A 22,437-nucleotide genomic window follows, 5' to 3' on the forward strand; every position below is an offset into this window, starting at 1 on the left:
CTTTCAAAAAATGTGGTATCAGTAATGCTATTGTTGGCACTGAAGACAACTTGTTGTACGAAACTGACAGTAGTGATGATGATGATGATGATGAAAGTTCCTCCCGTGATGATTCAGAGCTTGGTGATGAATCCAACAGTGACGACTTCTCGGGATTTGAAGATGAATAAAAATGCTTTTGACTGTTTTACTGGACATGATATTTAGAGATTTACATTTTTTTTATTTTTAGTGTTTGCTTACCAAAAATTATAATTTGACTTATTTTTACTGAGTTTTTTACTTGTAATTTTTGGTTTTTAAATAAAGATTTTTTGTTTTTAAATAAAGATTTTTTGTTTTATTTAGACTTTTATATACATGTTTACATTTGCTTACCTTCTACTGTTGGAAAATATTTCCCATCATTGTCATGCTGACAAAAACACGAGGAAGAATGTAAACGCTACAGCTTGCTAGACGTGGAGGCGACCAGGTGTATAAAATGAGTGCTGTATTAAAGATTTCACCTTCTTATACAGATTTTTTTTTTTTTAAGTTGATGAAAATGACGACTGATAAGCAGTTCTAAGTGATGATATTCAAAGAGGTGTGTGTGCTTGTGCCAAAAGGGCTGTACATCAAGCAATGGTTTCACTGGTGTAGGTAGTAGGCAGCTAATGTACCAAACAAGGAGGTACTACCGTCTGGGAAGATATTGGAAGCATAATGTATTGTCTAATGGTAGACCCTGCTGCTATGTGACCAAGTCCCAGGTTGACAATCTGACTTTCTGCAGGGTCTCAATTGTTTCTCTTACTTTGACAACACAACATACATACAGGTATATTGTTTCTCACTCTTGATATTTTTTTTTTCATTTTTGTATTTCTTTATTATAATTATTATTATTATTATTATTATTATTATTATTATTATTATTATTATTATTATTATTATTATATTTTCGCCCCCTAGGCCTGTGCCCAGGTGGGCTAAAACCTGTATTTTTTTTTTTTTTTAGAATTTCATTTCCAAAATCAGGGTGCGTCTTCCACGATGCAGCGTCTTCCAAGCCGAAAAATACGGTATATATATACTGTATATCTCGGCCTATAAGGCGTCGGGGTGCATAAGACGGCCCCCCTAAATTTCCATTTAAAAAGTAGCTTTTGAGCTATATAAGACCAGTACCCCAAATGTGACACTTACCCACTGACTCAGTAGTCCTCTACCAACCATCCTTGGTTTTTTAAAATAAGGCCAATTCACTTCAAGTAATGTCATCAAATGTTACCCGCTGGTGTAGTGTAAACACTAGTGACGTCACTGAAGCGTCTGCTATTTACCGGTAACTGGAACTAATGTCGGTGTCGAGTAAAATTTTTACATTTACAGGACTTGAAATGGATTTACCGATTTATTTGTTTATTTATTTATTTATAATATACTGTAATATATTAAACACACTGCAAGTTTTTTCTTTAATTTATACGGTTGCTTCGCATTAGACGATCGGTGGTGGGAGTGTTACCTCGTCTCGGTGGTGGGACTGTGCCGGATTTTCGAAAATGCCGGAAAACTGATGGTTACATTTGCTGTATAAGTTTAACAGAAAATGACTACCTGTACAGTCCTTTAAACAAAGAAAATTAAACACTTAAGTTAGGATAATATAATTGCCATTGCTGGATTCCTTGTAAGACCAGGAATATTTTGAATATAAATGTCATATATTTTGCACAAAAGATAACATATTTACTCAGAGTAAACATTATATCTAAAATTTGTATGTCTAATGCAAAATCTATGATGTTTATATTCAAAATGATCATCAAATTGTAAGAATTCCAGCAATGTAAATAATATTCTGGCCGGGTAATTTGTATGAATTTTATGAGCTAAAACAAATATCTTCAGTTAATAAAAAAAAAAATATTCTTCACGACACTATCTGTCAATCAAAGTACCCCAACTTGCCTCCCCCCTCTTCCAACCGCGCCAGATGGGCGGTCGGTCCCAACCCTCCCCCCCACCCCCCACCTTCCATCCCTACCAGAGAAATGTTGGGTGAAAAAACTAATTTTAACTTTTATAATAAATAATACCTCAAACTAAAGTTAGGATAATATAATTGACATTGCTGGATTCCTTGTAAGACCAGGAATATTTTGAATATAAATGTCATATATTTTGCACAAAAGATAACATATTTAATCAGAGTAAACATTATATCTAAAATTGTATGTCTAATGCAAACTCTATATGTTTATATTCAAAATGATCATCAAATTGTAAGAATTCCAGCAATGTAAAGTATATTCTGGCCAGGTAATTTGTATGAATTTTATGAGCTAAAACAAATATCTTCAGTTAATAAAAAAAAAATATTCTTCACACCGTGCCAGATGGTCGGACGGTCCCTCCCACCCCCCACCCCCCACCAACCCTCCCTACCAGATAAATGTGTGGGAAAACCAGACTATTTACCTTTTTAGTAATAAATAATACCTCAGACTGAAGTTAGGATAATATAATTGACATTGCTGGATTCCTTGTAAGACCAGGAATATTTTGAATATAAATGTCATATATTTTGCACAAAAGATAACATATTTACTCAGAGTAAACATAATATCTAAAATTTGTATGTCTAATGCAAAATCTATGATGTTTATATTCAAAATGATCATCAAATTGTAAGAATTTCAGCAATGTAAATTATATTCTGGCCGGGTAATTTGTATGAATTTAATGAGCTAAAACAAATATCTTCAGTTAATAAAAAAAAAATATTCTTCACACCGTGCCAGGTGGTCGGTCGCCGGTCCCACCCTACCAGATGAATGTGTGGGAATACCAGACTGTTTACCTTTTTAGTAATAAATAATAAATCAGACTAAAGTTAGGATAATATAATTGACATTGCTGGATTCCTTGTAAGACCAGGAATATTTTGAATATAAATGTCATATATTTTGCATAAAAGATAACATATTTACTCAGAGTAAACATTATATCTAAAATTTGTATGTCTAATACAAAATCTATGATGTTTATATTCAAAATGATCATCAAATTGTAAGAATTCCAGCAATGTAAATTATATTTTGGCCGGGTAATTTGTATGAATTTTATGAGCTAAAACAAACCTCTTCAGTTAATAAAAAAAAAAATATTCTTCACACCGTGCCAGGTGGTCGGTCGCCGGTCCCTCCCTCCCTCCCTCCCTCCCACCCCCCACCAACCCTCCCTACCAGATGAATGTGTGGGAATATCAGACTGTTTACCTTTTTAGTAATAAATAATAAATCAGACTAAAGTTAGGATAATATAATTGACATTGCTGGATTCCTTGTAAGACCAGGAATATTTTGAATATAAATGTCATATATTTTGCACAAAAGATAACATATTTACTCAGAGTAAACATTGTATCTAAAATTTGTATGTCTAATGCAAAATCTATGATGTTTATATTCAAAATTATCATCAAATTGTAAGAATTCCAGCAATGTAAATTATATTCTGGCCGGATAATTTGTATGAATTTTATGAACTAAATAAAAAAATTATACTTCATCCGCGTAAAGGGGTACACCCACCGCGGAATGTGAGCATCCTGGGTTCTGGCAGGGCACCGTGTAAACGTGGAAACGCGGAATGTGGGACCGCGTAAAGTGAGGGTTGACTGCACACATATAGAGGGGGGGGGGGGAGATAACACTGCTTATCTGAACTGTTTAAAGAAAATCAGTTATTGCTGCATTTGAACAACTAAGGTCCTTAAGTGTTAACAAGGTTATGAAAAGAATATTACATCAACAATAAAAAAAACTATGAAACAGAACTCTCAGGGCTGAAAATCACACTAAGTCTGGTTGTCAACAACTGTTGTCACTGAGATGTTATATGCAAGTAACCTCAGAATTTGTCTTTGAATAAAGAGAAAACTGTATACTGTACAGTACTATAAAGATAAATTAAGAACAAATAAGTGTAGGAGTATATTGTATGTGGAAGACGAATGTTTATCTGGGAGCAGCTGGCAGAGAGGAGGGGGAGAAGCATGGGTGGGTGGTTCCCTCCCCCTCTTTCCCCCTAAGATTCCTTTAACACTTCTTTGTGCATTTTCACCATAATTCTCATTTAGGTTCATTTGGCACCAGGTTGATAAAATATGAGCCTAAAAGAATCAGCTTTTCAGAAAAAAATCCCACACTGAACACCAGTGTAGGTAGTAGGCAGCTATCAAACAGGGAGGTACTACTGCCTGGGAAGATATTGGAAACATAATGTGTTGTCTAATGGTAGACCCTGCTGCTATAGAGCCTCACGAAAATTGTGACCAAATCCCAGGTTGGTGATCTGTCTTTCTGCCTCATTTAAACACAATTGCAGGTCTCAATTTTTTCTCTTACTTGACAATACAACATACATAAAGCATTTCTCACTACCCTCTCCCTTCTCCAGTGTTTGAATCTGCTATCCCAGTTTGTCCGCTCGTACTGAATCGCATTTATTTACTGCCATTGCTATACTCAGTGCTCGGGAACGCATCCTTATTTAACCCTTGTATTATTCCCTCCGTTATACATGTTTTCACTTTTCGAGCAGATTCCAAGGAACGTATCTACTTGTATCATCGAGATTTTATTGTATACATAACTCATCAAACTCAATAACTTATCAGTTACAGGAAACATCACTAAAACGAAATTAACATTAAAATGATACATGTAACCCATTAAGAAAATCATCACAATCTGCTCTGCTAAGTAAGATCAACTGAGCAACTAAAAGAAAAATACATAATAGCAATGAATAAAAATACATGTTGCATCTGCATAGCTAAACCACACACAGCAATTAGAGATTCAGAAAATTAGGTGGTTTCTTAAGACACTCAGACCTGCGTAGAGGCGACCTACTCTCTGGAGAATGAGCAACAGGCTGATGTGGTAACTGTGGTTTTACTACAGGCACATCAGCAAATCCGGGTCTTATGGTCTGAGTCGCTGGACCACTCTTGTCGATCTGGCTAAGTGGTGCCTCAGAGCTGTTAGGAACCTACAGAGCATGATCTTTAGTTTCCGCAGACACACCTGGCAAGTCCCCTCTCGGAGCTAGATCTCGAATTGATACAGTTGTTTCTTTGCCATCAGCAAAGCGCATGCGAACATACTGAGGGTTTGCTTCAAGAAGCTCTGCCTCATCGACAGCAGGATCGTACTTAGACTGTTTGACATGACGCCTTACACGAAAAGGTCCCAGTGAAGAAAGCCAAGTTAGAATGGAGCATCCACTAGTTGAATGACGCTGGAAGTTCAATAAACGTTCGTGTGGTGTGGCATTTGTCGCAGTTGACAGTAATGTATGTGTATCTTGTAGGACACATTCCCAGAGGGTGATGGATAAGTGTTGAGTTTTGAGTGCAAGAGTCACAGCCTTCCAAATTACCCCATTGTAGCAGTCACAGTAGCCATTTCCTTGAGGATTGTAGGGATTGGTTCAGCTGGTAGAAATCCTGTGGCTATGTAAAAAGTCACGAACTTTTGAGGACATAAAGGAGGTGACTCTGTCTGGGTGTATAAAAACAGGCATGCCAAAGATAGCGAACAGCTGGAAGAGGCATTTGATTACAGTGTGGGCCGTCATATCAGTACAAGGAAAAGCGACAGGGAAAGGAGAGAACTCATCTATCACTGTCAGCAAGTATCGATTAGAACACGATGATGTCAGTGGTCCTTTGAAGTCGATACTGAGCCTCTCAAACGGATGTGTAGCTTTGACCAAATGAGAAGTTTCTGGCTGATAGAACCTCGGCTTGCACACAGCACAAATGGAGCAGGAAGAAGTAACCTTCCTTACATAGTCTACCGAGAAAGGGAGGTTTCGTGTTCTAACAAAGTGAACCATTCGTGTGATTCCAGGATGGCAAAGAGAGTATCTTGATCAACATATTAGAACTGAAAGCAGAACAGTATGCCCTGGAAAAAGTATCTGACAGAACATTACTCTTGCCACCACTGGCACTCCTGCAGCTGCTACTCTTGCCACCACTGGCACTCCTGCAGCTGGTACTCTTGCCACCACTGGCACTCCTGCAGCTGCTACTCTTGCCACCACTGGCACTCCTGCAGCTGGTACTCTTGCCACCACTGCCACTCCTGCAGCTGGTACTCTTGCCACCACTGCCACTCCTGCAGCTGGTACTCTTGCCACCACTGGCAGCTGGTACTCTTGCCACCACTGGCACTCCTGCAGCTACTCTTGCCACCACTGCCACTCCTGCAGCTGCAGCTGGTACTCTTGCCACCACTGCCACTCCTGCAGCTGGTACTCTCGCCACTGCACTCCTGCAGCTGCTGCTCTTGCACCACTGCCACTCCACAGCTGCTACTCTTGCCACCACTGCCACTCCTGCAGCTGCTACTCTTGACACCATTGGCACTCCTGCAGCTGCTCTTGCCACCACTGGCACTCCTGCAGCTGTTATTCTTGCCACCACTGCCACTCCTGCAGCTGTTACTCTTGCCACCACTGCCACTCCTGCAGCTGGTACTCTTGCCACCACTGCCACTCCTGCAGCTGGTACTCTTGCCACCCTGCAGCTGCCTCTGCCACCACTGCCACTGCAGCTGGTACTCTTGCCACCACTGCCACTCCTGCAGCTGCTACTCTTGCCACCACTGCCATTCCTCTGGCACTCTTGCCACCACTGCAGCTGCTACTCTTGCCACACCTGCAGCTGGTACTCTTGCCACTGCCACTCCTGCAGCTGCTACTCTTGCCACCACTGCCCCCAGCTGCTCTCTCGCCACCACTGCCACTCCTGCAGCTGCTACTCTGCCACCACTGTCACTCCTGCAGCTGCTTCTTGCCACCACTGCCACTCCTGCAGCTGCTGCTCTTGCCCACTGCTGCAGCTGTTACTCTTGCCACCACTGTCACTCCTGCAGCTGCTACTTTGCCACCACTGCCACTCCTGCAGCTGGTACTCTTGCCACCACTGCCACTCCTGCAGCTGTCTTGCCACCACTGTCCCTCCTGCAGCTGGTACTCTTGCCACCACTGTCACTCCTGCAGCTACTCTTGCCACCACTGCTACTCCTGCAGCTGTTACTCTTGCCACCTGTCCTCCTGCAGCTGCTGCACTTGCCACCACTGCCACTCCTGCAGCTGCTGCCTCCTGCAGCTGGTGCTCTTGCCACCACTGCCACTCCTGCAGCTGCTACTCTTGCCACCACTGCTACTCCTGCAGCTGTTACTCTTGCCACCACTGTCCTCCTGCAGCTACTTTTACCACCAGCTGTTACTCTTGCCACTGTCACTGCAGCTGCTCTTGCCACCACTGCCACTCCTGCAGCTACTACGCCACCACTGTCACTCCTGCAGCTGCTGCTCTTGCCACCACTACTCCTGCCTGTTACTCTTACCACCACTGTCACTCCTGCAGCTGCTACTTTTGCCACCTGCCACTCCTGCAGCTGCTGCTTTTGCCATCACTGTCACTCCTGCAGCTGCTGCTCTTGCCACCACTGCCACTCCTGCAGCTGCTACTACTGCCACCCTGCAGCTGCTACTGCCACCACTGCCACTCCTGCAGCTGCTACTTTGCTGCCACCACTGTCCTCCTGCAGCTGCTACTCTTGCCACCACTGCCTCCTGCAGCTGCTACTCTCGCCACCACTGTCACTCCTGCAGCTGGTACTCTTGGCTGCTACTCTCACACCACTGTCACTCCTGCAGTTGCTACTTTGCCACCACTGCCACTCCTGCAGCTGCTACTTTGCCACCACTGTCACTCCTGCAGCTGGTACTCTTGCCACCACTGCCACTCCTGCAGCTGCCTTTGCCACCACTGCCACTCCTGCAGCTGCTGCTTTTGCCACCACTGTCACTCCTGCAGCTGCTACTCTGCCACCACTGCTACTCCCAGGTGCTACTTTGCCACCACTGCCACTCCTGCAGCTGCTACTTGCCACCACTGCCACTCCTGCAGCTGCTACTTTGCCACCACTGTCACTCCTGCAGCTGCTACTCTTGCCACCACTGCTACTCCTGCAGCTGCTACTCTCGCCACCACTGTCACTCCTGCAGCTGCTGCGCCACCACTGCCACTCCTGCAGCTGCTGCCACCACTGCCACTCCTGCAGCTGCTACTCTCACCACCACTGCACTCTGCTACTCTTACCACAGTCACTCCTGCAGCTGCCTGCCTGTCCTCCTGCAGCTGCACCACTGCCACTCCTGCAGCTACTCTGCCTCCTGCAGCTGCTACTCTTGCCACTGCCTCCTGCAGCTGCTGCTACTCTTGCCACCACTGCCACTCCTGCAGCTGCACCACTGTGCAGCACTCTTGGCTGGCCAGCTGGTACTCTTGCCAGCTGCTACTGCACCACTGCCACTCCTGCAGCTGCTCTTGCCACCACTGCAGCTGCCAGCAGCTGGTACTCTTGACTCCTGCAGCTGCTACTTTGCCACCACTGCCACTCCTGCAGCTGCTGCTCTTGCCACTGCCACTCCTGCAGCTGGTGCTCAGAGCTCGCACCACTGCCACTCCTGCACTGCACCCTGCAGCTGCCTCTTTGCCACCACTGCCACTCCTGTAGCTGCTACTATTGCCACCACTGCCACTCCTGCAGCTGGTACTCTTGCCACCACTGCCACTCCTGCAGCTGGTACTCTTGCCACCACTGCCACTCCTGCAGCTGCTACTCTTGCCACCACTGCCTGCCCACAACCCAGACTACCAAGACTGCAACTGGCCACCGTGGCATTAAAGCAAAAAGAAGGGAAAGGGCCACCTTGATGTTTCACTCGCACACATGATCTCCAGATCACAGACAAAAAGGGTTTATATTGTTGTTTGTGCTATGTGAGGCATGTGAGAAGGTGGGGCACATGCTATGAGTTTTTCATGTGTGATGTGCCACTGTGCCTTATGAATTGTTTCACTGTATCATTCAGTGCAAACCTTTCTTTATATTTTTTATTCAATTTTATGCACACACAATCGTACATACAGTACAGAATGTGAAAAAAACTAACCTCAGACCCAAAACATCGAGGGAATAAACATTTCTTTGTGTGTGAGAGTTTGAGGGAGAGCATTGTTTAGGGTCGGCAGAGGACGTGTCCCCAGTGGGGCCGGTTACTATGGCGAGGCTTGAGGCCTGCAGCTGTGTCTTATGCATACTGTATAGTGGTTGTGTTATATTTTCACTTAGATTTGCTTTAATGGTTTTAGCTGCATATTTTGATCTTGATAATATTTTATTTATATTTTTAATGTGTTAGATAGTATATTACAGTAGTTGTGTAATATTTATCATTAGTGGGTAGGCTGTTTTGTTGTTCGTGAACTGATTTCATGTTTTTGGGGTATGATATTAGGGTTTTCTTGTTATTGGAGTAACGAACCTTATTTTTCCCATATGTTCTATTATTTTATTCATTATACGAAAATCCACTTTACAAACCTTACCCATTTGACTCCTCCATACAAATGTTTGCCGATGACGCCAAGTTATTTCGAGAGATTAAGAACCAAGCGGACTGTGAAGAACTGCAGAAGGACCTCTGTGGGCTCCAGGAATGGTCGAAGAAATGGCTGCTGAGATTCAATGTCACGAAGTGTAAGAGGATGCACCTGGGGCATACCAACGGTAAGGAGGCGTATCATATGTCCCACCGGGTTGAAGAAACTGCACTAGTTGAGACTGTGTGTGAGAAGGACCTAGGTGTGTATGTTGACAATGAGCTGAAGTTCTCGGGCCATTGCGAGAAGAAGGTAAATCAGGCAAATAAATTATTGGGTCTTATAAGAAGGTCGTTCAGATATCTAGACGGTCCGTCCCTCGTAACGATCTTCAGGAGTGAAGTGCTTCCCCATCTGGAGTACTGTCACCCCGTCTGGTCCCCGAGATATGCTAGGGACTGTCAGTTGGTTGAAAATGTTCAAAGGAGGGCCACCAGACTGGTGCCTGCACTTCAGCACCTCAGCTATCCTGAGAGATTGGAGTGCCTGAACTTGCCTAGCTTATACTACAGACAGGCAAGGGGGGACCTAGTTGAGGTGTATAAGCATCTCAGGGGGCACTACTCAGTTGAGTGTCCTTACTTGGAGCTGGCGGACACTCGCCCCACAAGGGGTCACAGCTCGAGATTGAAGAAGCCGCAAGTCCAGAAAACCGTGAGGGCAAACTTTTTCGGAGTGAGGGTTGTAAACTCTTGGAACAATCTACCAGAGAGTGTTGTGACGGCACCGAGTGTGAGCTCTTTCAAGACAAGACTTGACCATCACTGGAGCAGGTTCAGGTACATTCAGGAGCCGGTGTATGCCCAGTATTTGCCAACAGTACGTGATAGAGACGTGACCGATCGCCCGGGCGGCTAGCGAGCCGATCTTTTGGTGAAGAAGTTATATGAAAAGGAAAAGTAATCAGAGACGTGACCGATCGCCCAAGCGGCTAACAAGCCAATCAGTGGCGAAGAAGATAAAAGTAAAAAAAGACATACTTGTATTATTATTATTTTTTCAATCAGAGTAGAAAAAAAAATTGTTTTGTACAGTAGTTTCTCCTATACACTTATCCCCCCATAATCGTGAGGGTAAAATTCTTGGAAATCATTGCGAATCGTGAATTCACAAATACTGAATTTAATACAGGCATCCCCGCATTACAGATTTCAAAGTTACGTAAATTGGCCCTCACCGTTTAAAAAAAAATGGGATATGGACAAAAAACTCACCCTTATTGAGTTTGGGTAAATGCCTGTAAAAAAAAATAAAAATAAAATAAAATTTTAGCCCAAATTTTTATCAAAATTGTAGAATTTATTTTGTGTGGATTCTCTGTGGTAACCATGGTTGCAACCCCACCACAACAACAACAACAGCAGTTTCAGTCAGTTTGAATTCAGCTTTGCCTCTTCAGGACTGTACTACTACTGTGTTTTCTTATTCAAGATGAGTGGAAATAGGCCCTTAAGTGCAACAGCATGCAGTGGTGGTAAGAGACCACGAATGTGCATTACATTGGAAGCAATATTATACGTGTTAAAGAGGTTTGATGAGGGAAAAAGTGGGTTACATTGCCAAAACATTGGGCCTTGTTACCGCCACTGTCAGAACCATGAGTGATAACAAGACAAAATTAGGGCTAGTGCTAAAGTTGCTACTCCATTGTTAGCCTGTACACTGTATTTTCACCTTAGTGATGTTATGATAAGTATGGTATGCTTACTGAGTGTGTGGCTTGAGGACCAGACCAAGCAAAATGTGCCCATTAACACCATGGTTATTCAGAAAAAGGTTAAGCGTCTGCACAAAGATTTGGTTAAGGAACAAGGTGCTAGTTAAACCCTTTAATGCCAGCAAAGGTTTGAACATTTTAAGAAATGCCTAAACCTCCATAACTTTAAGATGGTAGGTGAAGCAGCCAGAGCTGATACTGAGACTGCAAGGCGACACCCAGTCGAACGAGAGGCAATCATTAAGGCTGATGGATACACACCACGATAAGTGTACAATGTAGATGAAACCAGCCTGTTCTTGAAGTACATGCATGCCCAGACATTTATTTCAACAGAAGAGAAGACAGCTCCGTTTTCAAGGTTTCCAAGGATCGTGTAACTCTTCTGTTAGGGGGCAATGTTGCAGGAGATTTTAAGTTAAAGCCCATGTTTGTGTGCCAATAGCATCTTTACAGATTCCCAGTTTGGATTTAGAGCTAGAAGGTCGACTGAAGAGTGCTCTGCTATCCTTTACTAATGACATCTTAAATTCCTTTGATGACAGTCAGTTCACAGTCGGTATATTCTTGGACCTCTCAAAAGCCTTCGATACTGTCGACCATACCATCCTCCTTTCAAAGCTTGAACATTATGGCGTTAGGGGCCTGTCCCACAATTGGTTTACCTCATATCTGTCCAACAGGATGCAGTATGTCTGCTATAATAATCACCAATCTGACTCCTCACCAATCTTGTATGGCGTCCCCCAAGGTTCCATTCTCGGTTTAGTACTGTTTTTGTTGTACATAAACGACATAGTCCATGCCAGCCCACTCATAAAATACAACTTATTTGCAGATGATAGTAATCTCTATGCCAGCAACTCAGACCTCCATTCCTTGATGAGAACTATGAACGCTGAATTAACTAAAGTCAGGGCCTGGGTAATACGTAATAAACTGACCTTAAACCTTGAGAAAACCCACTACACGATCTTTCACAGAAGGAAAAACTTACCCCCAGACTTGGACCCCCTGTACCTTGGTAATACAGTCCTCGAATGCGAACAAAATACTAAATTCCTCGGAGTTATTGTTGATGAGAAACTTAACTGGAGAAACCACATACAAGCCATTCACAGTAAAGTCGATAAACAATGCTGTATCATGTATCACACTCGACAGTCACTCACTCTCACAGCAATGAAAGAAATCTATCATGATCTTGTTTACCAACACCTGATACACTGTCACATACTATGGGGGCCTCTGGCTCTTCAAAAACACAATCTCTGGTTACTGCACAAAAGAGAGTTGTACGGACTATGACCTACTTGAAAAAACAGATCATTTGCTATATTGAAAATTTTAAAATTCAAAGATATTAACACCTACTGCTGTGCCCTCTCTGTTTACAAATCTATCAATCACTTGCTTGACAATAATTATTTCCTGTTCCGGAATAATCAGAGATACAACTTAAGGCACCCAGAGCTACTAAGACAACCCCCCATGCGCTCCTCTCAGTCCCAGACCTCCATAAAATATCACGGTGTGAAGGTGTGGAACAACTTACCCCCATCCATCCGAGCAAAGACTACGCTCCCTTCCTTTAAATCATCTCTTAAAAAATATCTATTGTCTAAGTATTAATATTTCTTGCAACACTTACTATATTTACAGTACCTGCTTTTATTGTACTTGTATACCATCAAAACCGTTTTATTGGAAATTATCATGTAAATAGATAAGTAATTACCATTGCAATAAATATAATTGCCAACTAGACATAATCCTGTGCTCTATCTTCTTGTTCAACCTTATTACTGTACAACCCATGTTGTACTGCTCCCCATTATACTTATGTTTTTCAATTCCACTGTTTTTTATGTATACAGGTAGTCCCCGACTTACGACCATATGGACTTACGTCCATTGGTACTTACGACCTGCTCTGACCGTACGTCCGTCGGGACACACGACCGTTGCAGTCGTGACCAAAAATATTTTCAAATGACGCGCGCATTTTCTATACCGAAACGTTTCCGTCCGGGGCAAGAGGGTGGCGCGTCTCGGGTCGCCTCGTGGGTACACTCACTCAGTGGAGCGCTTAGTTAGTGCTTGGCTATCGTATCCTTTACTGATCGCGCTGTGAACTTTCGTTATTATCGTATTTAATTGACTTTATAATGACTGGAAAGCATACAAGAGAGAGTGCTGGTGGTGTTCCAAAGAAAAGGAGACAGGCAATTACTTTTGAGATGAAAATGAAGATAATAACACAGTATGAGAATGGAAAAACAGTAGCAACAATCTCACGCGACCTAGGTTTCTCACACTCGACTATATCCACTATTCTGAAGGACAAGGAATGTATTCATGAAATAGTGAAAGGAACAACACCTATAAAGGGAACTATAATATCAAAGAGAAGACAAGGTCCTATTCACGATATGGAAAAATTATTGGTGATATGGATAGAAGACCAGATACAGAAGCGTGTACCCTTAAGCCTTCTAACCACACAGGCTAAAGCAAGAAGCCTGTTCCAAAGCCTGAAGGAGCAGGCAGGAGATGAATGTGATCAAACCTTTACAGGAAGTCATGAGTGGTTTGATAGATTTAAAAAACGCTACAGTCTACACGATGTTAAGGTGAGTGGAGAGGCAGCTAGTGCCGATGTTGGTGCTGCCGAAGCTTTTAAGGAGGAGTTAGATGAAGTGATTGTGGAAGGGAATTATTTGCCTGAGCAAATATTCAATGTAGATGAGACTGGATTATTGTGGAAGCGCATGCCTGAGCAGACATACTGTTTCAAAGGAGTTAATGAAAATGAAGTTATATCGGATATTAGTAACAAGATAGTGGAGTTAGGTAAACAGCTGGAGTTAGAAATTGATAATGAAGATGTTGGACAGTTGGTTGAAAGTGTAGCAGAAGAGCTCAGTAACAAGGATCTTATTGAACTAGACGCACAGAAAATTGCAGAGGAAAATGAGAGACAAAATGTAGAAGAACCTGCACCCCCCAAAAAGTTTCAGTGAAACATATGGCAGAGGCATTTGCTACAATTAATAAAGGAATGCAAATGTTTGATGGCATGGATTAAAACTATGAGCGTTATGCCAAAGTTGACAGAATGGTCCAAGAGTCACTAGCTTGCTACAGGGAGATTTATAATGAAAAGAAAAAGCAAACTGTGCAGTCTAAATTGGACATCTATTTCAAGAAGTCCCCCAGTGCTGTCTCCTCATGCCCCACCAGTGCTGCCTATTCACTCCCTCAAGATGATCCAATACCTTCAACCAGCAAGTTTCCACAGCACATAAACCTGTCTGAAGAATGCGACATTGATGACCCACCCAGCCCTGTCTCCTCCACTGCTTCATCCAATTAATATAGTCTCCATGTATCCTGTAAATAGAAAATTATGGGGGCCCCGTGTGCATTCAGCTGACTACATTTAAGGTAAGTGCTCAGTCACACTGTATCCATTCCTCATTATTTATTACTTTTACTGTACTGCATCCATTCCTCATTATTTATTACGTTTAGTGTACTTACTGTATTTCATTGTAGATTTTTTTTTTTTTTTTTTATGTCGGACTTACGACCATGTCGGATTTATGACCTGGATTGGGTCCCTAACCCTGTCGTAAGTCGGGGAGCACCTGTTTATATAAAAAAAAAAAAAAAATGCAGTATTTGTCTGCATTTACGAAATAACAGAACATATGGGATTAATTGAGATAGAGACTGAGCCGACCCCCAAACTACACTTTTTCCAACACAATACGTACTTTGTAGTAAAAATAACATCTTAATTTTATGATGGTATGCACACACAATTAATATTTAAGAGAAATATCAATAATATTAGGTTTTTTAACATTTACGTTAGTAGAAAAGATGGCTGGGCACATGGGGATGGGGGGTTGGTTCCGAGGCAGAGGGCAGATAATTATTGGCCCTCACCTGTATCACTTGTATCAATTGTATCACTATCCACCACAGAGGCTTGCAGGGCCTCTTTGACAAACCCCTCAAAGTCCATATCCTCACTATCACTATCACTGACTTGGGCCGGCTGTGGTGGGAGGCGGGTAATGTTTTGATGACTGGGCAACCTTGTGCGCACCCTGCCTGCAACGCTTCCCGCGTAAATGATGAAATTTACCGAGTAATTAAAACATTTCATTCTGGCAAGGCACCGCGTAAATGACCAAATGCATGAACAAAATCCGCGTAAATCCAGACTATACAGTAGTACCCCGATTTACGTGGTCAATTGAACCCACAGGGTACCGCGGAAAGTGAAAACCGCGTAAAGTGAACAACAGAACATATGGGATTAATTCCAATAGAGACTGGCCCGACCCCCAAACTCCACTTTTTGACGACACAAAACTATGTTGTAGTAAAAATATTATCTTAACTTTATGATGGTATGCACGCACACATAATACAGAAGAGGTTAGGTTAGGAAAAATAAAGGTTAGGTTTGACACTTAAGTTAGTAGAAGAGATGGGTCGGCATACGGGGATGGAGGCTGGTTCCGAGGCAGAGGGCAGATTACTGGCTTTCGGTGAATCACCATCACTATCCACCATAGTTGTCAGAGCCTCCCTGACAAATCCCTCAAAGTCACCTTCACTGTCACTGTCACTATCACTGGCTCGGCCTGGCTGTGGTGGGTTGCGGGCGAAGAACTCGGTAATGCTTTTTTGACGGCTAGTGTTGATGTTGTCTTGATACACCTTGATGTACGGCTCCATAGCCTGCACCAGCCGGGTATGGAGGACTTCATAGCGGTCATCGTTATGGTCGTTGGAAAGGAAGAACTTCAGTTTCTCTGCACACTCGATGGCACCCTTAATATTACTATGCGTTAACTTGTGTTCTTCTGGGGTTGACGCACCACCTGCCTCTTCATTGATGTGATCATCTTCCAACATCTCGTCGGCAGTCATTTCAGGATCTCTGATCACCTCCAGGATGTCTTCGTTGGTGGTCTCGGAGAAGCCTTCAGCTGCAATACAGTGCGCAGCTTCTCTTGCAAGGTCCAATGCCACTGTAACAGACTGAACCTCACCAGTCACAGGTTGACTCCGCCTCTCACCTGGGACACCATGCAACACATGCCTCCATGCGTGACGAATCGTAGCTACAGACAGCTGATCCAGTGCGTCCACCAAGAAGTCCACAGCTTGTTTTACGTTAAATTTTTTCCAAAACTGTTTGACAAGAACTTCTTGATTCACCACCTGTTGTTCTTTGTCCTCGTTCTCGTCGCTTTTGCTCTCGCTATCGGTGTCACCCAGCTTACGCAACTCATCCTTGGTGTTGGTACAGTCATTCAGGAGCTTAAATTTCTTTGCAGAGTATGCAGCTTTCACATTGCATATCAACTCCTGGTCCATGGGCTGGATTAATGTCGTAGTGTTGGGAGGAAGGAAGACCACTTTTAAGTTGGGGTGATGATCCATAAGTAGTGGCGAGTGTCCTGGTGCGTTGTCAAGGAGCAACAGAATGTTGAATGGAACATTCTGTTGCTCGCAGAATTTCTTCACGTTGGGGACAAAACAGTCATCAAACCAGGAGAGTGACAGAGCAGAGAAAATCCACGCCTTACGTGAGGTCAGCCAGTGGACATTAATCTTGTAGGCGTGCGGCTTGCGGACTGTGTGGATCACCGATAACTTGAGTTTACAGGTAACGGAGGCATTGGTGGTAAAGGGGACGGTGATGCGCTCCTTCTGCAACTTCTGGTCCCGAATCTTGCTGGCAGACTGGACAACGAAGGTCTTGGTAGGCAGCTTCTTCCAAAATAGACCGGATTCGTCCATGTTGAACACCTGGTCGTCGGTGTAATGTCCTTCCTCCATAACCTCACGTAAGAACGGAGGAAAATCTCTAGCCGCCACACGGTCAGCACTCGCTTCTTCACCACCAATGTTGATGTTGGTGATCTTGTTCCTCTTCTTAAACCTATGCAGCCAACCAGAGGAAGCATTGAAGGGTTTGGGCTCTGCAATTCCCATCTTACGTGACACTGCTGCGTTCAGTTCACGGGCGTACTCTTGAATGGATCGCGTGTCCACCGCCATGTTGTGTCGCTCCTGACGAATCAAGTAACTCACCAGCAAATTTTCAACCTTTAGCAGCACCTTGTTCTGGCAATACTTGATCATTGAAGCACCTGCAGACTTTGTGATTCTCATGTGTTCTTTGATCTTGGCTGCATCCTTCTTAATAGTACGAATCGTAGATTCGTTGACTCCATGCTGGCGCGCGAGATCAGCTTGACGTGTTCCTTTCTCCAACTCTTGAATGATCTTGTATTTCACTTCGTAGCTTAGGGAATGTCGTACAGTATCTTCTTTGGCTTAGGGCGGCTGGGTCCAGGTAAGGCAAGGTTTCTCTCTGGGGGCGGTGGTCTGGCAGAAGCCATTTTACAGAACAATGGATACTGGTTTACACGGTGTGGCCTGGAGGGATGCAACTGACGCGGCTAGGTCAAGCGTCGTCTTTCCTCCATCCCGCAGGTGGACATGTCATATTACTTTAAACCAATCACAGCTAGCAGCGGAGGGAGGTAAGGATGCACGGCCCAATCACAGTCCGATACGTCATATGACGTCACTGATAACGCAACAGAGACATCCACTGCGTAACCTTACTGCGCAGCTTGCCCAAGCGGGAGAAGGCGGGAGGGTCGAATCTAAAAATAGCGTCGCGCCAGACACTCTACGCGTATATGTGTAGATGCATCGCGTAAAGTGAAAGTCCGGTTCTGGCGAGGTACCACGTAAATGTAGAATCGCGTAAAGTGAAACCGCGTAAAGCGGGGTATTACTGTACTGTCATAAATAAATAAAATTAATAAATATTGAAGTGATAACTGTGGTAACATTATGAGATGTTCTTATTACCACCATGCTATTGTAATATTCCAGATGATACTAACTGTTACATAATACTTCCTTGAGATAAATGTATAGTATACATCAGATGCCTAAAAGAGAGCTCAGGTTCTCAACTGGCTCAGCCATGTTAATACTGTTATTATTATCCACTCTGTATCTGTGTTTTTCTGGCTAAATAAACTGTTTCAATTCAATTCAATTCAAATCCAGTGATATGGTGCTCCAATAGGAAATCATGGAGAACTGCCAGCCTCTTCCAAGATTGGTTCACAAACTGTTTTTGTCAAGCAGCAGAAAGGTACAGTAACCAATGAAATATTTACAACAAGGCTGCTTTATTACTGTTAAATAATGCTCCCAGCCACCCTATTAACCTTAATGACCTTTCCAGTAATATCAGGGTTGAATACCTGCCTTGATACAGCATATGGATCAAGGTGTGATTGCCAACTTTAAGGCGTACAGTACCATTTACGTAGGACATTTAAACAACTTATAGCTGCAATTGCTGGTGAGGCTCAGTAATCAGTCTGAGATTTGGGGAGGAAATTTAACATCATGAATACCATAGAAAACACTGCCGAGTCCTGGGATGAGGTCAAATGCAAAAAAGTGAATGGAGTGGAAGAACATCTGGCCAGAATTCATCCAAGATTTCCAAGGTTTTCCCCAGGTTCAGACCTTAAATGAGTTGCAACAGGAAATTTTAACTCTGGCAAATGGTGCAGGGTTCAAGGACATGTATCACGATGGTGTGGTTGAGCTGTTGAGAGTCACACAGAAAGGATCTGTCCAATGTTGATGGAACAGGAACGAGCTGCTGGTGAAGAGGAAGATATAGAAGTTCCAACCACCACCCGTGAACTGACAACAAAGGTTATGGCTAAATGGATTACTCAAATGGTAGATCTGATTCAACCCTTTGAGACTAACAATCCAGATCTTGAATGCAGCCTCAAGTGTGCCAGAGAATTGGAGATTGCCATGAGGGGCTACAAGGAACTGTACACTCAAAAATTGCACTGTCAACGACACATCACATTAGACAATTTAAAACTGTATATTTTCATACACATATGTGCTTGCGTAATATTTCTGAGCCTCAAAAAATTCTGTAGGAATACATCTACACTTACATAATGTGAGTCAATGGGAAAAATGGTTTTGCATTATGGAAGGATTATCAGGAATGGAACCCTTCTACAACCAGAGGGATGCCTGTACTATACTGTCCATTCTGGGATCACTAATTCTAAGGGGATAACTTAACTCTACTCTTAATTTTAATGTCGCTACCACCAGACCCCCTGGACAGTATGTAGCTTGTTAGGTAGCTGGCAGATCAAGCCAGGCATGGGTGTATGTTTGCATTCATGAAACCAAAGGTGGGAGTAAGGGTGAAACATTATTCATGGCTTAACTAATTTATTTCCTAATAAAAAAAAAATAGTGCAGTCAGTTACAATACAAAAAACAGTTGACCTTCATCAAAATAACTACTATTAGGTTCATTACACTTCACACCAATGCACGACCTTCTCCAAATTAACTAATTAAAATCTGCATTCTTCATAACAAATCATTGACCTCCTTACCCAGGACAATTTTTATATAATCACCCAAAAATACTTCGTAGCACCCAAATTTACAGCACCATTCTTCCTTGTAGCACCAAGATACACGTGATTGGTACCCGGCTCACACTCTACTCTTGCTAGATAGATGGGATAATTCCCCGGTAATCATACCAGGGCTATTCCAGCGTCCGGTATCATGGGGTCGCTTAAGTGGCGACCGCGAATCATTCCATATAAGACAATCATTGTCTTCTGTCCTAGATGGTGATATGTGAGATGTCCAGGGGCCTTAAGGGAGATTGTAGGGTGGCCAGCCGCGTTCCCCACAGTAACACGTGAGTGCCTCAGAGGAGGACGATGACGGGTGGGCCGTGCATTTCTCTGGCTCCCTCGGGCCTACATACAGTACACCTGTGTAGGTGAGAAGAGACGCCCGACTGATACTATGTCGTGGAGTCTCGCCCTGAACTAGGCCTACAGTTTCCAAACTTTAAATTTCACTCTGACATTATTCTGTTTCTCACCGATACACTTTCTCATCTATTGTGATTTATGCCTTATAATTACATATCTTAATTCTAAATTACATACTAAAGGAAGAGTCTTGGGCGCCATTATAGAACAAAGGCCTAGGCTCGTGTTTTCTTGACGTGGGTATATCCACGTCCCTTCAATCTGTATTTAGGGATCCTCCCCTCACAAGTTGCAATCATTGAACACATTCATAAGATTCTCTGATCATTGAACACATTCATAAGATTCTCTGATCATTGCACTGTTCGTGGTTATTCGTCATATGGGTTAAAGATGTGTATTAAGCTCACACCGAGGTATACAAGATATTTTCTTTGAAGCATAGTTTCTGGATCACTTCCAATACTTCTGATACATTTATCCTTTTTCCAGATCATTGTTCTCATATATTTTCATCTGATACTTGAGGTAGCTATGTTTACTAATCGTTCACAGACGTAAATATTATAACCTTCAGACACAGTCTACACACGGTTACACTTATCCCGTATAGTACACTAGTGCGTATCAATTGGACCTTCCCAATCATCCTATAGATACCTTGAGTTCTCCTTAATACTATCAGTACATATTCTTAATATTATATGCCCGTACATTGGTACAATTCGTATAAAACAACATACAGTATGTGAGTTATCCCTCACCAAAGTTTCCCAATTTCAACCATTTTCTGTGACTCTCTACACGCGTGGTGGATTTGAATGTTATGTAGCATAATATGAATTAAAAAGATATTACGGAAGGATTTTCAGGAATGAAACCCTTCTGTAACCAGAGGGATGCCTGTAACTCTTGGAAAAAATAGGGTATGGTACCATGGCTACCTTAAATATGGAGTGAGTTTTTGTAATATGAATTAATAAATTTCAACAAAAATAATTGTTTTCTCTTTGCATAATTCAAGTCTGAGTATGTAAATAATCATGTAACTTATATCACTCAGGATATTATAGTATACCCTTGTAAAATGGTTTTCTTTAATACACAGTAAAGGAGTAAAAATTGTAATACTGTAGTGTACTCTAATATGGCTTAAAAATAAAGAAAAAATAATACAAAACTATAAAATAAGATAAATGATGAGTATAGGTGTGTATGTGTGGAGGCAATGAGCTGTACTGCATCACCGAGGACCGCCGAATTGCTGATGTCCCTTCTCACGGCATGCACGCACTCACACATAGTACTACTGCTACTACTTTGCTGTCACTCGGAATTGAGTAGGACGATCATCCAGCTATGATATAATGATATGAGTTATAAAGGATGTCACCTTCGTTGGTGAGCTCTGAGCTGACTCGAGAGGCTGATATGGGACCGACAGGGTCGTCCAAAGATGTTGCATGTGTGGAGGGCTACATCTAGTATGGGAGGGGAGGCGGCAGCGTCTTTCCAACTGCCTCGGTATGCAGTCGGGCTAATCAAAAGTATTGACACCTTGTGTGGTGTTCCTCCAAGTGTTGCGGTGTGGAGTGATCGTCTCCCAGGTGAGGGGTAGATTTGGCAGTTTTTCAGGTTTGTCTTAATACTATCCTTATACCTTTTCCGTTGTCCGCCGGCGTTATGTTACCATTCGTTAGGTGACTGTAAAATAGCTGCTTTGGCAATCTACTGTCGTCCATCCGGGTAACATGGCCAGTCCAACATAGTTGTTCATGGATAATGGAAGCCTCGATACTCCTACAGTTGGTGTCAGCGAGAATACTGGCATTTGTTCTCTTGTCTTCCCAGCGAACTCAAAGGATGGAACATAGACTACATAGGTGAAAGTTTTCAAGTGCCTTGAGGCACCTCCTGTATGTAACCCATGTCTCACTGCCATATAGCAGGGTGGGGAGGACCACTGTTTAATATACGTGTAACTTTGTAGATAATTTCAGCACCCTACAGCTGAAAACACGGGTACTGAGTCTGACAAAGGTTTGAGATGCATAGCTGATCTGATGTTGAATCACTTCATCAATGTCCGCGGTGGTGGTCAGGTGGGAGCCGAGATACTGAAAGTGGGTAACTTTAGAGAGGGTAGTACCGTTAAGCTGGATGGATGGTAGAGGTGTGTCTGAACCAGGGGCAGGTTGAAAGATAATTTGAGTTTTAAGTACATTCACCTCAAGGCCGAAGTGTGCATACACATCTCCATAGGTGTTCAGGATCTCCTGGAGGTCGCGTTCAGTGTGAGG

General features: G+C 43.0%; 1 protein-coding gene across 1 annotated transcript; it reads left to right on the forward strand.

Annotated features, from left to right (window-relative positions):
• The first annotated feature begins 5,581 nt into the window (after window positions 1-5,581).
• On the forward strand, window positions 5,582-8,794 carry LOC121873352 (ice-structuring glycoprotein-like). Its single transcript, XM_042376902.1, has 4 exons — window positions 5,582-5,716; window positions 5,913-6,573; window positions 6,707-8,432; window positions 8,563-8,794. Exons 1-4 carry the CDS (start codon window positions 5,582-5,584, stop codon window positions 8,792-8,794), a joined length of 2,754 nt encoding a protein of 917 aa, XP_042232836.1.
• Window positions 8,795-22,437: the final 13,643 nt, after the last annotated feature.

This window comes from Homarus americanus, unplaced genomic scaffold, assembly GCF_018991925.1.
Source record: "Homarus americanus isolate GMGI-L3 unplaced genomic scaffold, GMGI_Hamer_2.0 scaffold32929, whole genome shotgun sequence".
NCBI lineage: Eukaryota > Metazoa > Arthropoda > Malacostraca > Decapoda > Nephropidae > Homarus > Homarus americanus.